General features: G+C 41.3%; 1 protein-coding gene across 1 annotated transcript in view; it reads left to right on the top strand.

Moving 5' to 3' along the window:
- The window catches only part of LOC144739308 (cilia- and flagella-associated protein 74-like), a gene marked incomplete at both ends in the record, with an annotated part of 28717 nt that extends 5842 nt beyond the window's left edge, over positions 1–22875 (top strand). The window contains 22 exon segments of the mRNA XM_078622273.1: positions 1939–2005; positions 2849–2938; positions 3287–3472; positions 5942–6064; positions 6159–6280; positions 10004–10132; positions 14481–14527; positions 14530–14567; positions 16424–16597; positions 16940–17073; positions 17166–17442; positions 18615–18740; positions 18853–18977; positions 19414–19548; positions 19733–19838; positions 20331–20450; positions 20675–20830; positions 21019–21151; positions 21567–21721; positions 21859–21886; positions 22402–22538; positions 22741–22875. Of these exon segments, the coding sequence (XP_078478399.1) occupies positions 1939–2005; positions 2849–2938; positions 3287–3472; positions 5942–6064; positions 6159–6280; positions 10004–10132; positions 14481–14527; positions 14530–14567; positions 16424–16597; positions 16940–17073; positions 17166–17442; positions 18615–18740; positions 18853–18977; positions 19414–19548; positions 19733–19838; positions 20331–20450; positions 20675–20830; positions 21019–21151; positions 21567–21721; positions 21859–21886; positions 22402–22538; positions 22741–22875 (2743 nt within the window).
- Positions 22876–23530: the final 655 nt, after the last annotated feature.

Genomic DNA, 23530 nt, shown 5'->3' with positions numbered 1-23530 from the left:
TAATGAGTAGTGCTGTATCTTTACACGACTAGGACAAACAAAAAAGTGCAGGCTTGCCAGACTTGACAAAAAACGTGTTCTTGATGTGTTTTTGTGTCGCTTCCTTGCATTTATTTTAAATGGGTTGCTGAGAGGAAGACCTCCCTCTGGGATCTGTGTAGTCATGATCTGAGTTGCGAGTTGCGAGAAGTGGCCAAACCGAAATGCAGTACGTTTGGTGGTGCTATCTTTTTCAGGACTATAGTCCCACCTGAAAGCTGCTGAGTAAGTCCGCAGTCGTGGATGGGCAACTCCTCAGCAGTTCCACTGGAGCTGAGCTGCTGTGTGAATTTTTCCAGTTACCTTTCTGACCCTAGAGTGGCAGAACCAGCAGACCTTTGCTGTAAACAACAGTCTGTTGACCAAATTAGACCGGAATGCAGCTTGACTCTGGCCCGGGAGCCAGGAAAAGTTAGAGCAACATTGCCATTGTTCAACTACTAATGTATTGTCTCATTCCTACAAAACATGGAGACTGGTCTTGTGTTAGGACTTACGACTCTTGATAAGTCGTCAAAATGTTATTTCTTACACATCAGTAAATAGCCCATAAGATAGTTAGCTATAACATACTGAGCATCTTAAAAACCTGCCAGTCCAGATGGTAGTTGATTTGATCCTCACTATCTGTAGTAAGAAAATTACCCATTGAAAAGGCTGGAGGAGGAGTTCTTTTTACCTCAGTCATAAGTCTGGACAATGCATTTGGAAAGAAAAATTACAGAATAATGAACTGATTTCAGATTTCTAAGAGCTGAGAGCTTACAAGAACAGATTTGCGTGAAATGACTGTTTGCGTAATAAATATTTTCATCCCTCGAGAGGGATTAAGAGCGAGCCTTGCGCTTGTGTGAGCTTTGCTTGTTTTATTTAATGCAGGCAGTCAGCTATGGCAGTCTGTAAGGCGTTCTTGCAAAAATCAACTGAGAAAGTAGCCCACTTTATTGGCTTTTCCCTGAAAGTGACGTCTCACTCTCTTCAGCCCATCTTCCCAGCCTTTTTATTTGTGTAAAAGCTTCTGCGACTGAGATAGAATTTTACCCTCCATATATTGGATGTGATAAAACCAGCTAGCTCAAATATTTACTATTGGCTTCTCCGTATTCTCTCTCCATTTTCTCAAGTACTTGCAATCTGTCAAAAAAGTTTTGCTGTCCAAGAGCTGAACTTATTTGTCTGCACACAAGAGTTCACAGAGAAATAGTTTATTAGACACACTATTCAAAGTGCGTCTAATAAATTAAAATAAAATGGAGGACATTTGTCAATGACCTTATATTCATGCATGTATGAGGAGTCTGTACTTGAAGTGAGGGGTCAGTATGTTGATTTGAGGATACATTTGTCTGACATGGGCTTCATTTCTCATATAAAGTTGAAATGTTGACTATAGTTCTATGGTTTTAAGAATGGCCAGTTCATCATTGATCTTTACTGTGTGGCATTTGCCGTGTATAGCACATTTTGTGTAGAGTCGCATTCACAGCTTCATCACTCTTCAGCACTGCATATACAGTACTGCAAAATATGGCCTCGTTTGCAGCACTTTATATAGGACTCTAAGAGCTTTTTCCAATTCAGCATTCAATCCCCTGTGACCTGTTCTATTTTACATTATGTGTCTTTTTAGTCAATCTCCTAGCGGTACCAATAAGAAACTGAATAATATAAAAGAACATAAGAAAGAGATTCCGATGAATATACAATACACTTTTTATAATAATCACCAGAATTATTAATCCATGTAGCATTCCATCATACACTTGAAGGTCCGGTTCAGTGATTACACCAAACCTGCTGGTCACACTATACAGATCTATGCTAGTGTAAATTATTTGATATCCTGTAATATTTTCCTTCTAAGAATTCTCATTAACTCATTATTTTATTTTGTTTCAGCTTTGAGCGTCCAGGTCCTTTGTCAACAGGGATGTCCTTTGACATACAGGCTGTTTTTCAACCGACGGTAAACAACTCTTACTACAGTGCATGGGACTTTCAATAGACCATTTATTTGTGGGATTCTATATGTACCAAACATGCGCAAACTATGGCTATTTCTGAATTCATCTCCTTCACTCATTTAAGAATTCTTGTCAGGCACTCACTTCAAATAAAATGGATTAGACACTTGTGTTGAGGGATCATAATTCAATCACGCAAATATAACACACTTTCCAGTGGAAGAAAGGGAGTGATTTGGACATCGCTTACTTCTGCTTCCTCTGAGCAGAAACATCAATGTGAAGTGAATTCCCTTGTTGCTTGGCAACGATTACAAGTCAAAGATAAAATGGTTGCTTATGTTTTTCCTCTGTTTGTCTCAGATAAAACAAAGGAAGGATAGCGTTTCGTGCTCAACAGTGATCTTAGAGGCTCCAGTAGGTGGATTCTGTCCTCACTGGACGCAGCCAAGCTAGCAGTGATTCCTAACTTACAGCCTTTGTTAGGCTATACACAAAGAAAAGCAGCTTGGCTGTAGGTCTGGGTTTAGACAAACATGATAGGAAAATTGATTCATTCATTCATTTCCTTTGTATATAGCTTTGCACATTTATATCACACATCGATCATGATACTGGGCTATACAAGGCAAAAATAAACACAAGATATTAGCTGCAGCATTGGGTGGTTTACAAATAAGATGCCATTAAAATGTCTTTCCTCCATACAGCTCATTGTAATTACCATGATCTCTTATCTGTCTCCTCTCGCACACTTTGTTCAAATCTTCATCTTCCAGTAAATTCAATGTCAGATAGCCAGCACACTTATAAAGCAGTATGTTCCCATAATCTGATCCCTGCAGATCAATGAGGACCTGGAAGGAGAGGTCCAGTTTGCATCAACAATGGGTCAGTTTTCTGTGCCTGTCAGATGCAGCAAAAAGAAATGTGAAGTAAGTACTGCAGAAAAATATAGCACAAGACTTACAAAGGTCTTTTTGTTGCCTTTCCGGTTTCTGTCGTCACTCATGTTCTTCTGGAATCAACATCAAGATGTTGTTTTGTGTAGTCATACATTATAGCCACATTCAATATGAACAGAATGTAGGAAATATAGTGATGAATTAATATGCCTGCATCCTGATCATCTTGTGAGACACTGAACATTGAATGACAGGTTATCTCACTTAACCAAATGTAAATTATTTTTACATCAATGCATTTATTATGTATGTACTCAAGCTGTCGGTTATGTGTTGCTGATTTTAATAACACAATATGTGTGTGTGTGTCGTCTCCAGCTGGAGGTTGACAGCCAGTTTATTGACTTTGGTTCGCATATAGTGGGCCAGACTATTTCACGGACAATCACCTTGAGTAACAAGGGTGCACTGGCCACCCTATTTAGCTTGGACACGTCCACATCTCCCATTCCAGCAACTCGCCATGCCCAGATGACTTTTAAGGACTCTGCCAACATGTGCCAGGTCAGCCTGTAAATGTGGACTTAAACGGGTGCTGTTGCTTTGATTATCACAATTGCATTTATGATTTTACATTTTTAAGGTGTTTCACTGAAATTAGTCTGCACCATGTCCCATAGCTGCTTGTTCTGTGCTGTAACGATATGACATACGTGTGTGTTGTCGGCTAACAGTATACAAGCAGTCAAAACATGACATTGAATGACCAGCCGATCTCCACATCTGTGTCTACTGGAGAACTCCAACCAAAGCAACTCGAACAGGATCTGTCTGTGGCATCGCAGCAAACCCACCCAGGTCAGTATATTTTACATACATGCACATACAGTATATACACATGTACGCAGGCTAATGCTACATATTTTTCTTTGTCTTCTCTTTCATAACACACATTATTTCAACTGGAAATTGCCACACTGAGTGTAGACCTCCATCAAATGCAACTTCAAAAGTGTTCCTGTCATATATGTCTCAATGCATTTTCAGTAGTTTTGCCAATGTGACAATATTTTGTCATCAAGATAAGAGTGAAAGATGGCCTGTTTACATACACATTTACAGGAGCGACAATTTTTTTTGTGTTGGTGGCTTCACCTTCTCACAGCTGGGGACAGGGAAGCATAGTCTCATTAATGTTCCCTCAGATCTGACGTCTTCATCACTTTGCTCAGCAATTTCCTCCACTGATGCCTGGATAAGCTGTTCAGCCTTTTGTCTCTGTTCTGTTGGTTTCTGAGCAGTCTGCTTTAAAATAGCTCTGTCTCAGTTTTGTCACCATGTTGGAAAAGTTCCACCTTATCTTTGCCAAATGTTTTAAGTTGCTGGTGTGGCATTTGGGGACTACTACTGTAAAAGTGCTGTAGTTGCTATTTTGTTCAAATGATGATGCATGTGTTTCCCCAACACAAAAGTAACAAAAAGAACACAAACAGCAGACAGGGAGGAGGTAGAGTTTCTTCTCTACCTCCTCCCTGTCTGCTGCTACTATTGTTTGTGGTATTGGCAGTAATGAAGAATTCTTACTTCTATTCTGCAGTTAAATTCATAGCAACTCTTGAAGTGCACATTTATACGCATTTTGACTGTTACACAGACAATTGATTATTGTTTAACATAATAAGTGCGAACTTTATTTTATGTTACAAAACAGCATATAACAGTGTTACGTGTTTTGTTTTTCGCGGGATCAGCCACTCATCACTAAAGATGCTCTGTGTGTGTGTGTGTGTGTGTGTGTGTGTTGACAGAGTCGGCTACATATTCATTGTTCATCCCTGAGGCTTGTGTGCCACCAGATGTGGGTACCCAGATAGACGAGAGCCAAACAGACGCCAGTGACATAAGTTTAGGAAATGTAAGTATTGAATACAGTCACAAATACTCACCTATGTCAACACAACTTCTCGCATAAAGATGAAGTCTGCATTTGTACCTGTATCTTTAAACAAAAAGATGTGAATATTTTAAGTAATATTTAATTCACACTTGCCGTGAAATAGCATATGTTGCTAACATGGCATTAAATTACATCGCTCACTGAGTTGTCACAAAAAAATAACTTCTCAGGATCAAGCAAACATTTGCACAATTAACTGATTTTGATTGATTTCAACATATGTTTAAAAATGCCTCTGCAACATGTATATGTTCAGAGTGGATACCTGTGCTGTCTCTGAAGAGACAATCTGCAGCATTTGGTCTTGTTTTTAGCACTGATGCCTCCTGGCCAATGTAAAGAAGTTCTTGAGTTGTTCAGGGTTCATTACATCTTCCTGCTGGGGGGCTAATGGGGCATTGCCTCTTCCTCTGCAGCTGCTATGGCTGTGTGGGTTGCGTGTGCCTGAGTGGAGTCATTTTGACTGATACTTTCACATTTTGTAGTTGAAGGCCGGTGTATTAAATGGGAGATTATCCATCAAGCTGCCATGGTCCCACAGTATTGAGTTGGCTGCTGCATGAATGCTTTGTAGCGGTTTGATGACATGCCATTTGAAGGGACACATCTGAGTGATTTCAGATAATGCTCCATGTTTGGAAATGGTTTTGTGGTTTGTGAAGTAAAACTGTGTAAAACTCTTCGTGCAAAATCACCTTCAACACAGATTGATCATGTGTGGGCATCGTCTGATTTTAATTATTTTTTTCGTTTTTAAGTTGTTTTTTTAAATTTCTTTTCATTTTACGCATTCAGACAGCTGCATTGGATGGGGTTACAGTGGATCCTGGTGTATACATCCGAATACAGAGTAATTCACACACTCAATTTAGAACTTATCATAGATAGTGAATATAGTCATACCATCTCCTCAAATCATGGCCATGGCCCCCTCTCTTCCTCTCGATCATGATTAATTCTCAACAGCATCTTTTCATATGAAGCTATTTCTGTGATGTTTTCAGTCCATTTTTTCAATTCTGTTGGGAATTTGCTTTTTTATTGTCATGGTTGTACTGACCCGTCCCCTTCCTTAGGTAAGAGAGGGGCAAATTGGACCTTCGGAAAGCATCAAACTGGAGTTGGTTTTTACCCCGACCATACCAGGAGAGGCCAGACTGGACTTCTCTATCAAGTTCTCTGACTCATCCCTCGACTCAGTAGGACACAGCCTGTTCATCATATCCCAACAACATAAAGGTAATCTCTTCACTCTTTAACAATGTGTGACTGCTTGTATGTCGTCTCAAACAGATCCCCATCAAGGCGCGGGGTGTGGCCGTCAGCGCCCCTGTGTGGGTGGTTCAGCCCAACATTGATATGAGGATCTGCATGTTTGACCACTTTTATCAAGACATGATTATGGTTCAAAGCAGGTTAGTCCCACAGCTCCACAGGGCCATTTACTTCTTTGGAAATGTTCCCTACATGCAGATATTAGTGTACAGTCATTTTTTAGTTCGCTTGTTTTATGTCCTAGTTGGTATGAAGTCCGTCCAGTAATACACCAGAGGTATTTGAACTGCTCTGCAGCAGTTGTCATTGAATGATTACCTATCCCTTGATGTCATCAATGTTTAAGTAATTTGTACTAATAAACATCGTGCCCTTGTTTGAACAGGGAATATCTCCAATTAGGGGTAGGGATATGACATTTATTGTCATGTTGGGTGATCGTTAGTCACAGGAGTGCCAAGAAAGATATTTGTTAATGGGCAATTTGCAGCCAACTGAGCATAATTTCTTAAAATGCCCTTGTTACTGTTTAAAATATATTCTAATTTGGCACAATGATAAAGAGGGTGGGAATTGGTACCTTGTAATAATAATTTTAGTTTGTAACAGAAATATATGGAATGGTAATGTTAGTACACAATAGAATAACAGCAGGAATCCCCACAATAATAGATAATAAACCTCTCAAGGCCACTCAGTAAACCAATAACATTTAACAAAACTCTTTGTATATAAATTCACACAAGAACGAAAACCAAAATTGTCATGGGAAATTATATAAGAAACTAAACAAACCCAACCTGGAATGTTCATGTAAAATCATATGAAAATCATGTAAATGAAAATATAATTATTGATATTAATGCATTATCAATGGGAATGAGACACACAAGAGATAAGTGCTTCATTACAAACACTTATTTCTAAAAACACAATTTGCTATTCCTCTGCAGGGTTCACAGTATATTACAACATTCTTGCTCTGTGAAGAAAGAAACATTTTTACAAGAAAACCATTGAAAATTGATCCATACCAGCAATAAATAAATTATAACAGATAAAAGCTAAACAAAGACCAATACTGACATAAAATATATGCATAAATTGAAATCAGGATTTCAAACAGCAATAGAAAAAAAACAGGATTAGTGCTGATTGGTAAGCGTTTTTCAATAAATGATTACATGTGAGGGTTCTGTCATTCAACAGGATAAATAAATCCCTCAGTAGTAGTAATGGAATTACTGTAGGAGTTAGTAGAGCATGTCGCATTTCCATTTTATTCATCATCATGCTTGAAAGATCACTTCGGATTTTAATTTGGACAACAGGCATGGACGGATGATGTGGCATTCTGGCTTATCTGCTGAATGCAACACTGAAGGTCCCTCACATAATTGTTTTCTGCCAAAACAGACATTTTCACCAAAAAATCCTGGGCCGGATTATATTTCACATCATATGACTAACATCCTAACTACATCCTAACAAATACTCAAACTGTAAAAAAAACAAAATAAAAGTCAAATTAAGAAACAGCGGTAAAGGAAGTCGATTTGAGTACAAACGACAATTGTTGCTGTGTTTAGAATAGGTTTAGAATAGAACAGAACACACCTGGGGTAGAGACATTTGTGTCGTCGTCCACCACCACCTAACCCGTCATTGTGCCACATCACATGGGGGAGGGAGTGCATGTGTGCAGGGGGGGTTGTGGGGGATTTGTCACAACTGCCATCTGGTGCGCGCATGTGACAACATGATGATGACAGCGTCAGTGTGAACGGCTTCTCTTAAGAATTAAAAAGCTGGTGCTTGCAAATCTAGAAATATGCCGCTCTCCTTCCAAGACAACAACTTGGACACAAATTATTATTATTATTATTGCTTTTATTGTAGCGAGGAAACCATAAGAGGGCTGACACTTTCACCATTAAATTTGTCACATTTCAAGCAGATAAAGTGCTCCTCAATTTGTGACAGATTGCTAAAGATTCACAGAATAATGGAAATGTCTTTGAGCCACTTATTTCTTCTACTAATTGAAAGAACTTTTGCATGTGAGCCAGTGAATATTTAGAACTCAGCTGGCTTTTCTTCTTGAAGGGAACTTTTTTGTACTTCAAACGCTAGACTTTAAAACCTTCCATTGGCACCCTGCTGAGGAGCAGAGAATTCCTGCCCAGGCAATGAAAACACATCACACCTATTGTTTCTGTGCAGCATTGCCCGTTTACTGCATTTCTAATATACTGTGCCTGCGGCATATGAGTCCAACCAGAGTGTGTGTTGTGTGTTGTTGACACTGGACCTGATGCCTCTTTGCTATTTCGGAGAAAATATGAAAACTAGGGACAAATGTTCCTCCAGCTGGCAAGTTTTAAAAAGATTCTTATGGTATGAAGCAAACCAAGCTGCGTTATGAGGACAGTTGCCTCAAACCCTTGCTGCTTTGCATCCCATGAGGCTTTGGAGCACATGTGGAGAATGTAAGCGCAGCCACCTGCTCTTTCTTAGGAAAAAGCAGAGGCGCAGCTGTGAGCATTTTCTCAGCTCAGCATGTGAACTCAAAAAATGTCTCTACTTTGTGACCCAACTTGTGAGTTTGTTAGTGTCGAGTTTCAAAACACTTTTTCAAACCTTCCTGCTGTAAAAAATAATACTCACCTTTAAAATCAAACTCAACATTGTGTCTGGTCCCTGCCTGTAAGTAAAAGAATCCGCTTGTAAAAAAAGTTAAGGTCAGCTGAATTCCTCTATTAATTATCCTAATTACCCTGGATGAATATGTAATGAATATTGTGCTGTGTGTGATAGATCTGGGGGTTTTCATTTTGAATAAAGATAGCGACATAATATCCCCCAAGTGTCCCTGAGCGTCTTTGCCTGAGGAAAACAACCATCTGGTCGACCTTGCTGCTCACGGTGGGTCATTTTATTCGAGTGGCAGTTTCAGAAACAGTTTCCTCACTCCTACCTGTCCTCAACTCATTGTTCACCTTTGTTTCCTTGAAGACGAAACCAACATTGTACCTGCATATCACTTCCAGCGAATAAAGAACCCCTTCAGCCTGTTTGTGCGGTCATCGTGGGGTGGGCGCTGTAGTTAGATGTGACTGAGAATTCCCCAGGTGACGAGCCATTTATATCACAGGCCTCAGATATAACTGAGGCTTGTAGCCACAGGCACAACCATCTGTTGGAGATCTTGCAAACTGGGCCACCAAAATGATATGGACTTAGGGTACATCATTCTCTACAACGCAATTTCTGCAGGTGTCACTCAAACTAAAACTAAATAATGCTCTTTTCTGTCCTTCTTGAGTCCTCCAGCGAGGGGTTTGCCCTGTGATGTCAAAATGACAGCGCACCGGACATGTTGATATATTATTTTGCCGTTGCTGTCAGGTAAAAATGTATAGACAGATTGCTACTGTTGTTTTTTAGGCCACTTGTTTTGAAAGTTCATCAAATAACAGTCTCATGTACCATAAATGCGTTTGCTCCAAAGACTACTCACTCTAATCAGCCCAGGTCAGCGTTACTGCAGTTCACAATATACGTCACACATGGCTGCAGTGCCAGAAGGAGTGTGTCCTTGTTAAAGTGAGGACAACGGTGGAAGCAGAGTAGGTTAAAGGGATGTAGCAAATAGATGAGCGAGTTGATGTCCCGAATTTACCTTCATTTAGCCACAGTTTACTTGTCATAAATGGGTCTTTTGTCAAGATAACTGCCTGTGCATTACTGCCTGTATTATCTCCCAATAACTGTGCAGATCATCCTGGATTACCCTGTTTCTTTAAGGAATCCAATCGGTGTGTTAGCATTATGTTAATGAAACCATATCTCTTGCACCACAGAGCCACCGCAGCCTTGATGCTGACCTTTGAGGTGTGTCTGGAAATGAGGAAGCACATGGAGATCCTACCAAAGACAGGCTTCATCCAGGCTCAATCAAGTTTTAATGCCCAACTCAAGTTCCTGCCGAGGTAAGGAAAATGCAATGATAATGGAATCACCGGAGCGTTCGTAATCTTATTTTAGACTGTAAGCTTGTTAAGATTCTATCAACCTTCCCTGAAAGTGCAAACAGTCCTTTCCAAAGGAGACTTGTACAGAGCCAGGCTTGCAGATTTGTGAAACCTGCAGTTCTGATGTTGAATGTACTGTACATTGTACACAGAGAGAATCTGGAAGGGCTCTTGAGTGCTCCTGGAAATACACAGAGGTGCGAGTAGTACACAACAAAACGGTGCACCAACACCAACTACCTATCTTATTTTTGTCGTGTTGTTGTTCTTGGGCCATCATCACCAAAAAGAACTCAGATGGAGTCTTAATGTTTGCTTTATCTTTGCTTTATCTACTTTATCTTGAAGAGAACAAGGGAAAGGGAAGAAAAACATTCATCACAGTTTGCACACAGACTTCAGGCTGACCCGAAAACTGTATGTTTGCTCCATGTCGCCACCAACTACTTTGGTAAACATAACATCATGATGACTGGCAATTGGCGAAAGCTTAAAAAAATATACACAACACAATATTGTATGTGCTATGTGCTGCTAGTGCAGCTGGTACAGAGGAAAAAAACATTTGAAAAAATGTATCTGCCTTGTAGAAGGTGAACAAATATCCAGACAAGCAGATGTGAAGCTGTGAAGATGCTCTGAAATACAAACACACATACATAAGCAATCAGAACCCATACTCAGAGGACATGAAGGCCTCCGACAGTGGTTTCTAATGACTTTGAAGGGCATGATAATTCTTCCTACAACATTACAGCCTCTATATTTAGATGGAGAGGCAGGAGTTGGACTGCACTTTGAATGCTAGGAGAGAGGATGGGGACACCCAGGGCAAATATGAGAGGTGTGCAGTATGTAAAAACTCTGCGTGGGAGCCTGTATTTTTCTCCCCCCACTCATTTTTATCTTCAGCGGCTTCATGTATTGATAGCTGAGACGATACTAAGAGAGGAAATAAAAGGCAGTCTCATGATCATTTCTTTGCACATGACAAAGTTCGGGGCACACGTGGTCATTTTGCACTACCAGAGCAGGAGGGGAAAGTGGGAAAATGGCAGTAATCTGCTTTAGTGAATCAGCAGAGGTTTTAATGCACGGATTAGAGTGCAACATTACTCGTGCCGCTGCTGAGATGGTGCAGCGTCCACGGGCACTAACACAGCTACAGCATCCGCCCCCTCCCTGCTCCCTCTGCGTCGCACATTCTCCTCGGTGCTTCTGTGCTGTCTTCTCCCACTCTCTCACACATACTTCTCTCTTTCTTGACCTCTCACCTCTGCGCTTAACTATATTTCTTTTTGCTTTTCTCGCTGTGCGCTGCTTCACATCGCGCTCTAACTTTACATCTAGTCTGTCTCTCTCTGTTATTGTCAAACCTGTCATCCCTCTATGCATCCACCATCCACCGCTGCTTATGTGCTGGCCCTAACCCCAGCGACCCGACAAAATTCCCCCCTTAAGTAATTAATAATATTTATATGTAATTTCACATCATCCTTTATTTTTCTCCAGACCCGGGAGCACAAGAAATGTTAGAACAATTGAATGAAAGCACCGTGCCATCATAGTGGCTATGCTATCTGTTAACAACCCTTTGACGTGCCACAGAGCTCCTAAAATAACTGACATCTATGTCACCTGACGTAAACCGTATGAGGAAATTGTTAATATGTATGTTTCCAGCGTATTGGCAGCTTGCGTCTTCCTGTATGTGTCATCTTTGCCGGGGTTGGATCTTGCCCTCCACTCTGTTGATATTTGGATGGTCCGCTTTTGTTCTACCCAGTGACAGCGTGTCATGAAACATGGCACTGCCCAACGCTCTCCCTCGCCAGAGTGTACGATTGGATTTCTAAAATCCTCATTAGCAGCATTGCTTTCACTCACCGTCCCATCCACACACACTCACAAGCTGTTAAATTGGAACTCTAAAATGACTCACAGTGTTCGTCCTTTACACAGGTGTTTGCTTCTTGCTTCCTCTCCTCAGGCTTTTGGGAGAGAGCGAGCACATTTTTGCTTCCTGCTCTGAAGGATTGCGCTCTGTCTGCCCACATCCTTCACCATTTCTCCTCCACTTCATCTCTCTCAGTCCTCCACTATTATTTGTCAGCATCCAGCCCACACATTTTCCCTCATATATCCGGAGCATTGTTCCATATGCGACATAATCCCCTCTCTACGATATCAAGACCAGTGGTTCCTGCTCAGCTAAGAGGAATTCTGCTCGTTTGCTTTCAGATGGCATTGTGTCCATTTCTAGTCCATTTCTTCATAATTGTCTCTACCTTTTCCCTTCTCCAAGAACATTGAGAATGATGGCATATTGGATTTATTCGGTATAAAATTAACATGCATGCCATGCTACATATCAATGTGGCCTGACTTGGCTGAAACTGTAAATTTGAGCCAATTCCATTAGAAAGTCACATTTATTTGGAAAATATTGCTTTCCTTATTTAGTGTGAACCTGATGACGAGATCATTGGAAACATCCCTTGAATGAGTGGTTTTAGGTGTAATCTCTGGAGAGTGTGGCAATGTGTCCCTCTCTGGCAGTTCCAGCTGATAAAAGGGAGATTACATGGACGATTTCCTGCACACTTGCTACAGATTACTCGGAACAGCTTGAACGGTTCTTTCTCTTCAAATTACACAGCACTCACAAGTATAGGCAACTTTAATTATGCAGAGAGTCGCAGAAAAAGTCAATAAACATTTCATTGGTTTATGTGATCTTGCAGATTTTGTTTGAGGTCATTACTGTTTTTGTCTGTCCATTTCCACACAGTGAAAACCCCTAAGCCTCTTAATCTGTTTTGTAATCCTCTTCATAATCACTTTTTTTAATGGTTAAGTGAAATCCAAACAGGATCCCACGTTGAAGCAAATATACATTATTTCCTTTTGATATATTTGTGATGGCTTTAAGTGAGTGCAACACTGATGCTTTATTTCCCTCTCTGAATTATAATGTGCTAACCACATTTTGGGACGTCCAGTTTTTAGGAAGCTGCATGGAGGGGATTAAAAACTCAGATAGAGGGCATTCTAGCCAGTTACAGTAAAGTGAGGTATTTGCAGCTGTGGACTGGAGGAATTTACTGCCACTAACGTCTGTCAGTGTGTAGGTCCTCCACTAATCTTGGAATGAGAATTACTTTTGGATGAGACTTCGGATAATCTGGCTACAGAAGACGAGTACTCAGATAAATCTGTGCAGGACAGTGACAAATCTGAACCCCCATCCATCCGCAAAATTCTCCCGAGCATATGGGCACGGCGATGTCCCACCAGGCTTTTCCACTCTGCCCTGCCAAAGCTAATTCAAGAGTGACTCTCCAGCAGCGATTCTATTAGCAGGCAGAACAAGAGTGCTTCCTTAAATACACCCTTTGCTCTCATTGGACAAGCTGTGGAGGGTAAAAGAATAATTGTCATTGCTTTACCCTTTGTAAACACAGGAATTAATTTTAGCATGATAGGAAATGACCTTCCATCTAGTTCCTATGTGTAATGGCAGAACAACAGCAATAGTACACCACAGATTGCAGACATGAGCCCTGCGAGATGTGAAACCAAACAAAACCTCCAACCTGAATATGGCAGATTTGTGGAAGGCAAGGCTCGCTTGCAACGCTTTGAAAAACAAACTGACATCTGCAGAGCCTTAAAACCACTGACATTTACAGCATTAGCTTTCGAGCCTTCATCCAGCATTAAGTGCGCGAGAGGGAAAGACAGTGAAGACAGTTGATGGGAGGGAAACAAGCAAAAGCAAGAAGTAGCAGGGAATGAGAGTGCGGGAGAGAAAAGAGAAAGGTGTGGGGAATGTACCAAAGCCGCAGTTGACATTTGACATAATTAACCACATATACATAGATGTGCAGCATCTGCATAGAACTGTATATATTTAGCACGAGAGCAGCTCTTGGCACTGAAAGACTGGAGTTTTACATAAGCCCGTGCATGACTACAGGGCCTCTTTGAATCATACTTACATCTCCCATCACCATGGCTACAACCTACAGTAGTGTGGAGGCGCGCTCCACATCTCTTTCCTGCTCTCCCTGACGAGCAGATATTCCCGCCGAGGGTGAAAGCAAAATAATGGGTCTTCAGGGTCTGAATCTGGGTCTTTCTGTGAACAGCCTCAACAGGAGATCAGGCTCTTGACTCTTTTCAGTGTGCTTGTTATCAACCACTTACTGAAATCTTTTGCTCAGTCCAGTAAACAGCATGGAAAGATAAGCCATTTATACAATACAGGTGTTAAACGTCTCCTGCCTCTTCGCCTCCCTTGCAGGATCTCCTTACCCAAAGATGCCAGCAAATATTTCGACAGTGATACTGGGTCCTGGAGGTTCCGCTGTCAGTGCAAGTCACTGGCCTGGTACGTACGTGTACTGTGATGTGAATGTGGAAACGTATGCAGTATAAAACTTGTGTCCTACTTCCAAGCACCACCACTGAAGGTTGTAACCTATTTTGCGGGTAACCAAGCTAAAATTATCTCGCACCCGGAAGGCTCAGTAACTCTATGAGCAGTATCAAGCCAAGCATAAAGGTTATTGTCTCACAGAAAACACGACTATATGTGTTGCAACTTGGGTAATGTTGCTAATGCCATACGTTTCTGTAAGAGATGGCATTTTTTATGATTGCAACTTCATAAGTCCTTATTATTCTGTCACACATTAGTAGGAGTATATTTAGATGAAGCTTGATGTGAAGTGAAACAAAGCTCAAAGTGAATTTCTCAGAAATGGACACAGGTGCAGTTCTGTAGCTGTAGGCATGTTTTATTTTTTGGCATCAGATAATTGCAATTGTTACTGCCTCATTACACTAGTCTGTGAGTGGCATGACCCTATGTGCCGTTATTCAAATTCTATTCCCAAGTCCGTCTCCTGTCTCTTCCTCAAACATTTTGACAGCCAATGATAAAGCCCTGCCACACAGTTTAAGCGTAAGCTTTGGTTCCGTAAGAAATGTGAGAAACTGCAAAAAGTTGCAGCAGCCCAAAGCATAGCTTTACCCCCATGGACTGTGAGCACAACACCTGCAGCTTCAAATAAAAGGCATCACAATGTTCCACCACGCCTCTCTTCCAGCTCATACCCTCTGCCAGAATTCATTCAAGTTATAAGTCACAATGAGATTCTAATGGGAACACGACTGTTCTGCCGTCTTCTCTACTGACACTGGGTTTGATAAAGCGATCAGGATTTGTTCTTGCAACTGAAGTGGCACAAATCGGTCTCGCAGACGAAACCAGATAAAACTGTGTCAAATTGCTTCCCTGTTGCAGCCTTCAGAAGTGAAATTGCCCTTGTTTGCTGGCATCCAGACAATTGTTTGAAATTGTATTCTTTTCTTATTTTTCTTATTTTTGAAAATCAGTAACCTTTTGTTTGGGTTTCAGACCAGGTATAACTTCATGTATATGTAGTTATGTTACTTGTGTCAGCAGACAGCATTTCTTTGGAAGGCAGAGGACATACAATCTGCTCTTGTGACGCTCTAATGTGCATTTTGAAATATGAAAACAATCCCTTTCGGAGTCCTGGAGGGAAAAAATAAAGGGCTTATGGCTCCTGAATTCCTTTAGCTGCTTTAATTAAAAAATACACAGCAGCTGCTTAAACATTCGTGTTGCATTGCTGCCAGTCCTCTTTCTCAGTAAATCTAAATCTGGACTTTATTCTTGCCAATTCGTCACCTTCCTCTTCCTCCCTCTCCAGCACCTATTCCCTGTCCCTGCAAGGACAAGGAGAAGGGAAGCAGAGCTCTGACAAGGAGCCAAAGACATGGGCCAGGATGCTCCTGTGGAGCATCAAAGCTGTTGCCCTCAGACCCTGAGCTCCTGGCACCCAGACACACACACACACACACAAACAGTCGTATGGTCACATGAAGCCACAGCAAGCAGGAAGGCAATGGTGTGAAAACTGATGGACAAGGTTTTCTGCTGAACATTTTGACATGAGAGGACGTTAGGTTGCTTAGGTGCTGCAGGTTTCATTTTCAACACTCGCGTTGCTCCTGCAGTTTTCTCTGGAAAACATACACACACGTCATGTGTCTAAGCCATCAAGGATAATTATATAGATGAAATCAGTGACTCTGAATGGAAATTCTGCCCTCACTGTTTTGAAGGCATGGGAACATTGTGACGATGTGAGAACGAGTCAGACTCATGCATGAAAGAGGAAAATGTTTTCTTCAATGAAGAAATGTTCTGTTCAGGTGCAACCTGTCAATTTCACCGTCCAAGCAGTTGTGACCTCGTCAGATTTAAAGTTTGACCGGACCGAGGTGGACTTTGGCTATTGTTCCATTTACCAGTCGGTGAAGAGCAGCGTTCGCCTTAGCAACTTGTCCCTGCTGCCTCAAGACTTTGGCTTCTTGGGTATTCCAGAGGTATTTAATGCTCACTTAACATAAGAAATGCATTATAGGAAGACTTATGAGTAACAAGAAACATTAAAACATTTAGATTATAGTATTGTATTGTCTTATAGTATTATAGTATTATAATATATGAATATTATTATTAATATTTAGTACAGTTGAATACTCTAAAAGTGACTGTTTCTCTAATGTACATTTTATATTTGTAATTTGACTAACTGAGTTATAATTGAATTATTATTTTCTTAAGATAATTGTTTGTCTACCATTGTACCATTATTCTGTAGTTGTTATGTGATATGCTGTTTCTTCTTAAAGCCTTGAGAAAGCTGTGTTCCTCTTCCACCGCAGTTCATCGATGTCCAACCTAATGACGGCTTTGGCACTCTTCTCCCAAAAGAGACCATCGAGATTGATCTGATTTTTATGGCCAACAAGGCCAGAGAGCATGATTTTCAGCTCAGTTGCAAGTCTGGCTTCAACAGGTTCACTCATGTCGAATGGCACTATATTGTTAACTTATATATACTCAGTATATTTGTGTTTAATTTGTGTTTTTATTGTCCTTTACCCTCAGAGTTTTCACTCTGTCTTGCCGAGCAGTAGGTGTCTGCCCTCCACTGGCGCTCTCTCATTCTTTGGTCCAGTTTGGGGCCACGGCATTGGGTGACCGATCCACAGCTCTACTTTATGTGTTGTACCCCCACACTGGACGTAACCAGTCCAAACAACCATCGTCTCTCGGGGCTGGGGGCTCCATGTCTGCTTTACCAGCCAGGCTCTTCTCCTTCGACTCGCCCCAGGATCCAAACATCAGGATCACTCCTTCTGCAGGGCGTCTGCTGCCAGGAGAGGTGCAGTGGAATATCACTTATATTTGCAATGATGGAGGAGATCAGTTTGTACCTGAAGTCAGTTTATTTGTCATTACGTAACCTGTGAAAATCTTTATCATCCAGCATCGGATGGCAAAAAATAGCATGTGGCTTTGAATGACTTTCTGCATTAAAAGTCTGTTCATTAGGCTGCTCTAATGTTTTTCACTGCTTTGTGTCATGTCCACATCCCGTCTGAGTTGGAACAATTGTTTGACAGGCAGTTGTCATCATTCATTGTGAAAGGACCCTGTGTCAGACTAACCTTGGATGAAACCAGTTCTCAATCCAAACTTTCCTCTATTTGATGACTCTGTATGTTGTCCTCTGTTGTTCTACTCAGACTTTTAAAAGAGCATTGAACTGCTGCCTTAATTTACAGGGCAGTGTTGTTGGACTGTCCCTTTCATGTGGACAGCGAGAAGCTAGTGTTGAAGCATGTAGAAGAACAATTATTAGCTATATTATAGTAAATCCTTTCTCATTTTGGGCAGTTTTGTATCTAAAGACAGATGTACTGAATAGTACAAAATACAAAGCTCATTGAGGATCGGAATTTTTGATTCTCGCTAAAGTAGAAGTGAAGTGACCTCCACACCAGTGACCTTGTCAGGAAACCAAGCTGTTTTGCAGCAAGAGAATAATAATCACCATAATGACTAACGGAGCCTCAGATCACCTTCACACAGTTAAACGCATTCACAGTAACGCCACATCTGCAGTGAGCAAACAATTCTCATTTACTAGGTAATAGTGCCCCCTGCTGGACATCAAGTGGAATTGAACTTTTTATTCTGCTCAACCTACTCAAATTTGCAATGCTCAGAACAGCACAAAATCTGTACAAAGTATCAACTGTATACTCACTGGATGCAGTATAAGTTAACATTTCATATAGTATCATTTCAAATAGCATGTGCGTCAAAGACCATTGTTTTTATTGCCTGAGTTGTTTCAGCAGAAGCCCTCAGTTGTATTCTGATTTTTCAGCAGTCTAGACGTCCACAGTTGGAAAATAGAGAGATTCTCATGTTGGTCATTTATAGCGTAAAACGTAATTAAACCTGAAAAAAAAAAAGATGTACAACTCATAGTTGGTATCATATTATGTTCCTGCGTCAGCCTTCAAAACTGTTGTTTCTCCACCATAGAGGTGTTTGGTCCAGGTGACATTCAGTCCCAGACTGGAGGACAAGGAAATCAGGGAGGAGGCGGTTCGTCTGTTCCATCGGGCCAAAACACTCAGCAAGGAATGTTTGGAGAGCAACAGACAGGAGGTACGTCTGACTTCTCTGTGTTGTCCTCACCAGATGAGTGATGTCTGTATATGGAGGTTCTGTCTGTTATATTCATGCAGTCCACCAGTTCTCTTCATATGTGTGTTCTAAGCGTGAAAAGGTGGAGAGCAGAAAAGGGAAGAGAACACCTGTGAATCAAAAACACAGCAGAGCATCGGACGTGCCCCTGACTGAGAGACAAACTGAATCCCCAGATCCTGTCGACATCCAGCCAGGGTGAGAGGATTCCTTTCTTCACTTGATGCCTTGATTTCTTGAGGTGTCATGAGGTCATGAGTGCTTTTGCTTCCTTTATCAGTCCTTTATCACTTCGGCAAATACACAGTTTCCAGAATTTGGAATGTCAACAGTGAACCGAGAAAAATATACGTCAATAAATAATTCTGCCATGGAGTATTACTGTGAAAAGAGAATAATTAAGTCTTGAAGAAACATTTTCCATATCTGTCCTGAAATCTTCTCCTATCAAGATAGTAGGCTAAAACCAATTAATGCCTTGGACAAAGTCAAAGTTCTAACAACACTGAAGATGAATTATGCTCAAAGCTTTTCCTCTTCCCCGCTTCTCCCAGTGTGGAATCATTTCATCCACCAATAAAGTACGACTTCAGCTGATCTTAAAGGATTTGTTTTCGCCAAATCTTCCTGCCAGGTCACAACAGTACATAGAGGCCAGGATCTCTCTGCTCTACTCCTTCACCCGGCGCTACAGTGAACACACCATTCCCTGCTTTGTGTCGGATGGAGACCCTCCAGAGGAAGACAGACAGGCCCAGCCGGCGTGGAGGTAACACTAATAACACATCTGATCTGGCCTCAGCTGTGAGTTCATCCAAACAATCAATATTTTAAGACAAATCACAGTTTAAAAGAATTGCATTTGCCAGCACATTTCTCCTGCTTCTCATATCTTTGGTATTGACATCAGTCTTTTGGTAATCCGTCACTCCGATAATTTAATTTCTCCACAGCCCCATAAATACGCTCCACCTACAGCTGCAGTGTGCTGCTGTACAGCCTCCTCTGGTGGTGGTATCCAGTCAGACACATAACAACATCCATTTCAATCAGGTGTCAGTAGGTGAGGATCTTAAACTGTGTGCACTCAGTCTCAATGTACCGGTGACTATTACATGTGTGTTGTGTATTTCTGTACTCTTTCTAGGGGACAAGGTGACAAAAAAAATCACAGTCCAGAACATTTCAAAGGAGTATTTGGAGGTGGGAGCAAATAACATTCAAGTCAAAACACAAATGTATCAATAACAAAAAGCAACAGTTGTAGTATTGTTACCAGAGGGTACAGTTAACGTCCAAACGTGGAAACAATGGTTCTATGCTGCTCTTTGGCTGCTCCGAGACTCCGAGACGTGTTCTTTTTTTTTGTAGTCAGTAGTAAATAAAGACCAGTGTTTATGTTAAAACATATTCATGTGTAATGTGCACTGAGCCTTACCTCTAAATTGATAGTGCTAATGCCTGACAAATATTAACGCTGCCAAAACAATGTAAACGAGTATAATTATCATTTACAACAATAATAACTACTGCTGTTTTATCATTTCTAAGCTGAGGTCATCACTGCTGGACTTCTACGGACCTTTTATGCTTCTCAATGCTCTCCGAGTCCTGAGACCAGGTCAACAATTCACTCTGGTCCTGGCCTTCACTCCTGCTTTGGAGAAAAAGGTGTGTTGACAATTAAGAATTCATGACAAAACTCTGTTTAAAGACTTAATGCAAGCTTCAGTAAACATACCAACCACTGCCATTTTCTGCTCTAACTGAATGAGTGAGGGGAATTACTGTTCCATCCATTATTAATCCACTGATTTGCTGCTCTGCTCAATCTGAATCTAAATCTCACAAGTGATTTAGAATAAGAGCTCACAAATATTGCCACTGATCTATAGTACTGCGAGGTACTGGAGGTCCGCTGCAAGAGGATGAACCTTGAGTTAACCCTGCATGGGGAGGGTGTGATCCCTTCAGTCACCTCCTCACATCCTGGAGGTCTCTTTGACTTTGGTTATGTTTTGGAGAAGGAAAGCAGCTCACAAGTCGTGCAGGTGAGAAAACAGTCTCAACAACCAGAAATAGGACAATGAGATTGCACCTTGTGCATCAACACTGTGATTTATGCTGTTGAATAGAGGATGCCATTTTTTTCTTCTGTGTTTTTCAGATCGTAGAATCTGAAACGATTAGAGTTTGAGCTTAGGTGAGTTGGGTTGTAAGAATGTTTTTTTGCCTGCAGCTCCAAAACAGCTCGCCTGTGCCGGTGAGTTTCCAGGTGCTGTTGTTTAGCACCTCTCAACCTCAGGATGGAGATGACAAGGCGGCCCATCTGTTGGCCAGTTACGCAGACTTTGAGATCCAGCCGACTGTGGGTAAGATGGAATAATGAGAAGCTCTCTAACAAAGAAAGACGTTCAAATATTTTGACGATATTACGATATTATTTGAAGACTGTGATAACAGTCTCTATGAAAGGTAGTCAGTATTTCCGTTTCAGTTCATCATTACCTATCCTTCTCTCATCTAGAAAAACAGTTCAGTTCGCTGTTGAATAGTCACTATTGCAAAAAGCAAGCAGCTTGTAAAGAGCAGAGATAAGCTTGAGAGGAAGTTCAGTTGTGGTCAGTGTGAATGTTGGATGTTTATAATCATATGAATCAGCACGTCTCCACTGAGCTATAATTGATTGCGTCTCACTCCAGTGACACTTTTAATTAATATGCAATGCTGTATTTGTGGTTCTTTTTTTAAAGACTATCTGAAGTTTGTCTCTCGTATCACACACAGGGACCCAGAACTACAGCGGCTGCAGTGTTTTCAGTGTGGTGCCAGTAGAGGGCAGCATTGCTGCAGGACAGAGCCTGGACATCAACGTTACCTTTCAACCTGACCACCCGTCTATTAACTACTCTGACAGACTTACTATCAAGCTCATGAATAAGGTTGGCAGAAAGCACACACACACACACACACACACACACACACACACACACACACACACACAGCGGCCATTGTGTTTCTGTACTTCCTTGTATTTACTCTGCTTTTCAATATGTAAACTTCAGTTTCTGTCTCACAGATTGAACTGTGTGTGTTGGATCTGAGAGGTGCAGCCTCTTCACGTCTTATGTATCTACATGGAGGAGATCGGTTGACAGTTCCTGTTGAGTCTCTCCTTCCTCCACTGCTAACCAGTCAAACACAGCTTACAGGTGTGTTACATTCTCTCTTTTACTGTCATCAGCTTATGAACAGTGGAGCAGAATGGAATTGAACATGTAACCTGTCCTTTACTTACATCTTGATCTACTCTAATAAAGTTATTGATCATCAAAACATGCCTTTGCCACTAATAGTCAAATGCCAGCAAAACCATAACCTCCTTGATGGAGGTAAAAATGGCACTTTCCGAGATGTTAGCATACAAGATATAAAAACGAAGTGGCTGTACATGAAGGGGTTTAGGAGTGAAAAGCATAATAAACGGTTACTTTTGTTTACTTTGTACATCGACATGAACACATGCTCCTGGGGAGCTACCAGATGACTCATCACAGACTGTGAAACTTGTGGATGAGTGACTGTATGGAAACATGTTTGTGTGTGTGCTGTCTCCAACCAGCCAAGTCCAGGGTGATGGAGAAGCCCACTATTCCTGCACTGGTGACCCTGCGGGCCAGCTACAGCCAGGGGATCGTCAGACCTGCCGTCAGGGTGCTGCAGGTGGGCTGTATTCGCTCCATGCAGGCCAGCAAGAAGGTACTGAGATTTTGGAATGGAATGGAATGTACTGACACATTCTACATTTGAGAACATTCTCTCAAAATTGAAAAAAGTAATGAAATTAGTTACATTTATTAAAATGAAATAGTTCCATGACCAATATATTTCACAAAACAAAATGCCTAACTTAAAAAAAATGTAAGTTTGATGTATTGATTTTGTTTGCTGTTTTTCCCAGAGTGGTGAGTTTCACTGGGATAATCTGGTGTCACTGCAGCAGCAGGGCTTCACTGTGGAGCCTGGCCGAGGCAGCGTGGAGGCAGGTCATGCACACACCATCACTGTCACGTGGACTCCTCAGTGCGGGTACAAGGTGAGAAGAGGATGAATTCAAAAAACAACTTGGAGGTTTCCTTTATCAGTGACATTTGACAGCATGAAGACACTGTAAAATGTAGTGACGTCTTCTGGAAGAGAGCCCTCCGACTGTTACGCTGCAACCTTAATATGGAAAATCCGCATTGTTTAAGTTACCAAATATTGTTTAGCAGAGAGGAACTGATGTAAACTGACTGTCTGTGTGTGTGTTTCAGCCCCATGAGGCGGTCCAGGTGTGTGTGCCTCTCACGTTAAAGGGAGAAGTGACGACTGTTTACAAAGTCACCCTAATGGCGTTGATCTCCACCTCTGCTGATTGGTGAGGGACAAAGCAAGGCTTTGAGTGTTTGAAGCACTTGTGCCAGAGATGCATCGAAGCTTCGAAACAATGCAACACCTCCATGGCGACACCTAGTGTCAAGTTGTGTGAACTGCATATGTGAACTGTTGGACACTGGCAGAGAAGATTTCGCAAATTTTTCATGGGTGCAACCCACATACTCCGCTTTGCTGCTCATCCTACAAATGACAATGCAGGGAAATAAACAGGCTTTCCATAAATCTTCTCAAGGTAGAACATTTACAACAAATAATCTACCAAATTCAGAAATTAAATATTTTGTTACTTTTTGTGCTAAGTTTAGATTTGT

Source organism: Lampetra planeri, unplaced genomic scaffold (genome assembly GCF_965212315.1).
Source record: "Lampetra planeri unplaced genomic scaffold, kcLamPlan1.2.h2 scaffold_1425, whole genome shotgun sequence".
NCBI classification, from domain to species: Eukaryota; Metazoa; Chordata; class Hyperoartia; order Petromyzontiformes; family Petromyzontidae; genus Lampetra; species Lampetra planeri.
The sequence above is the reverse complement of the archived record's forward strand: the minus strand, read 5'-3'. Positions and strand labels throughout refer to the sequence as shown.